The sequence below is a fragment of the Corvus moneduloides genome, chromosome Z, assembly GCF_009650955.1.
Source record: "Corvus moneduloides isolate bCorMon1 chromosome Z, bCorMon1.pri, whole genome shotgun sequence".
NCBI classification, from domain to species: domain Eukaryota; kingdom Metazoa; phylum Chordata; class Aves; order Passeriformes; family Corvidae; genus Corvus; species Corvus moneduloides.
Genome location: NC_045511.1, coordinates 14,903,246 through 14,906,042, shown reverse-complemented (window position 1 = coordinate 14,906,042; position 2,797 = coordinate 14,903,246). Strand labels below are relative to the sequence as shown.

The 2,797-nt window shown below is 54.8% G+C and overlaps 1 protein-coding gene across 1 annotated transcript; it reads right to left on the bottom strand.

Annotated features, from left to right (window-relative positions):
* Positions 1–1,242: 1,242 nt before the first annotated feature.
* On the bottom strand, positions 1,243–2,457 carry MRPL17 (mitochondrial ribosomal protein L17). The gene is made up of 3 exons (XM_032095638.1): positions 1,986–2,457; positions 1,827–1,895; positions 1,243–1,752 (listed from the first exon to the last, which is right to left on the bottom strand). Exons 1-3 carry the CDS (start codon positions 2,157–2,159, stop codon positions 1,489–1,491), a joined length of 507 nt encoding a protein of 168 aa, XP_031951529.1. The 5' UTR covers positions 2,160–2,457; the 3' UTR covers positions 1,243–1,488.
* Positions 2,458–2,797: the final 340 nt, after the last annotated feature.

Here is a 2,797-nt window from a genome sequence, read left to right as displayed (position 1 = left end):
TTTTTGTATTTTGTTAAAGCCTCAGCATGGACTTTCAATAATGTGGGAGTTTCACATCAGTTTGGTTCAGAAAACATCTATTTGAATATGGTCAACTTGAAAGAGGACAATTTCAAGCTTATTAGAAACATGAAGATTAAGGTCTGTCTGAACACTGACCTTTTAGCAGTTCAACTGTTTTTTCTTCTTCCTTAAGCAGTGCTACCCATCTTTAATTTCTCACTGGGGTTAATTAAAACAGAACTGGTACTCTGTGAGATAAATGTCCCAAAGAGAGAATACATAATGGGTTTTTTTTGGTCTTTCCATACAATTAACTTACTACACAGGATCACCTGTTTAAATGTCTTAAGTTTGTGAAACCTGTGAGGAAGAAATGCGACAGGAAGCCACACTGGTTCCGCTGTGTTTTGCCAAGAAAGGATGGGCCAGGTGTTCTTGAGGTCCCTTCCAACCCGGTATTCTATCCTGTGATTTTACATTCGGGCTGGTTTTGTTTTGGGCTTTTACACTTCAAAGTTATAGCTGGACTTTCAAGTACTAGCCATGCTTGAAATCAGAGACAAAGTTAACAATTTAAGATTCTTATTGCTCAGTAGATATATCACTCTGAAAAAGTTCTGCTACTCCCCCTTTTTGTTGTAATAGAGCAATGCGGAGATTTCCTGCAATCCTGCACTTGAAGTTGGCATGTCTGTCAAGTTCTGGCCAGAGATTACTGTGACTCCTGCCTATGTTATCACCTTATGAGTTCCTTTGGTTGTCTCTTTATAGGACTTAGCTCAGTGTTACCTTATTTGCATTCGGTGCCTTTTAAACAGCAGAAGTATCTTATTTTTCACCAAACTTTCTGTTCTGCAATGCTGAACACTGGCTGCTAGAACACACTTGTAGCTCTGACACAGGGATTTGGGACCAGAAACTCTAACATACCCATTTTTCTCTAGGGTAAGTTACTAACTTGCAAGCACAGGAATTAAGCTGTGCCAGGGCAGGTTTATGTAGGACATTAGGAGGAATTTCTTCACAGAAAGGGTGAATAGACACAAATGGTCTGCACAGGAGGTGGTGGAGTCACTGTCCCTGGAGGTGTTAAAAGAACGACTGGATGTCTTAGTGCCATGGCACTTAGTGCCATGCTCTGTTGTCCCGGTGGTGTTTGGTCATAGGTTGGATTTGATAACTTCAGAGGTCTTTTCTGACTTAATTGATTCTCCAAATACAATTCAAATACAAGCAAACTGACTTTTTGAACAAAGTTTATTTACACAGAGAATATAAACCATCAGGCCTCCTAGCTCGATTTCCTTCTCCTGCTGAGTCACTATTCAAACCACTGGAAGCAGCCAGTAAACTCAGCCCTTGCCGCGGCAACTTCCATCACCCTCCAGCCCTCCTGCCACACCTTCCCTTCCCGTGCCCCAGGACAGCACCCGGCCCTGGTGCGCGGGCAGCTCCCCTGGAGCCCGCTGGGGGCACAGGGGGACCCTAGACAGGGGTTCCCCGGGAGGCGGCCGCCCGCTGCGCGTCCTGCCGGTACCCCTTGAGCAGCTGGTTCAGCAGCGTCTTGTCGGAGTCGCGGCGCGGGCGGACGAGCGGCGGGAGCGGGTTCCCCTTCAGCTCGATCACCGCCATCTTAGCGCGGTCCAGCCCGTCCCGGTTGGGGATCTGAAGCAGGCGCGTGTAGCTGCCGGGGTGCGGCTGGAAGCGGGGCGCCAGCACCTTGAACAGCTTGTGGATGAGGTCCTTCTCCTGCGGGGCGGCACGCTCAGCCCCGGCACCGCGCCGGGCCGGGCCTCGGGGGTGTGGGGCTGGGCGGTACTTACGGTCAGCCAGAAATCCGCCATGCGCATGGCGCGCTCGTCCTTGTCCCCGCGCTTGGCGTAGTCGATGAGCTGCCGGGAGGAAGGAGGCGGTGGGTGAGAGTGCCTCGGCCGCCCGCCGCCCCCCGGCCCGGCCCGGCCCGGCGCGGTGCCGCCGCTCACCCGCTCGGTGTAGCCGCGCATCTCGTCGGCCCGCGCCCAGGGCGTCTCGATGCGCTCATGCCGCACCAGCGCCGTCACCAGGTTCCGCAGCAGGTCCAGGCGCGACCGCGGGCTGAGCCCGAGCCGCCGGTACACGCGGCCATGCGAGATGGCGGCCGCCACCGACAGCCGCATCCCGCCGATCGACCGCCCCCCGGCCCGGCCGCCGCCGCCGCCTCCCGGTAGCGCCCGAGCGCCGCACAGCGCGCCGGGAACTGTAGTCACAGCCACACAATCCCACAATCCCGCAATCCCGGAACGGGTTGGGTTGGAAAGGGACGCGGCGGGACTCCTGGTCCAGCCTCCCTGCTCGAACAGGGTCGTCCTGGAGCACGCGGGATAGGAGTGCGTTCATGCGGTTCTTGAGTGTCTCCGATGAGGGAGACTCCGCAGCCTCTCCGGGAAATCTGTTCCAGTGCTCGGTCACCCGAACGGCAAAGAAGTTCTTCCTCATGTGCAGGTGGAACTTCCTGTGCATGGGCTTCCGCCCGTTGCCTCGTGTCCTATTGCGGGAAACCACCGAGCAGCGCTTGTTCCATCCTCTGACATCTCCCTGCAGATGCTGACAGGCGCTTAAATGCCCAGCTCGCTCAGCCTTTTTTCGTAAAGGATGCTCCAGTCCCTTAATTATTTTTGTGACCCTCCTCTGGACCCGGTCCAGGAGCTACACGTCCCTTGCGCTGAGGAGCCCAGAACTGGACACAGCCCTCCATGCTGAGGAGAGGGACACGATCACCTCCCGCACGCTGCTGGCATTGCTCTTCCTCATGCAG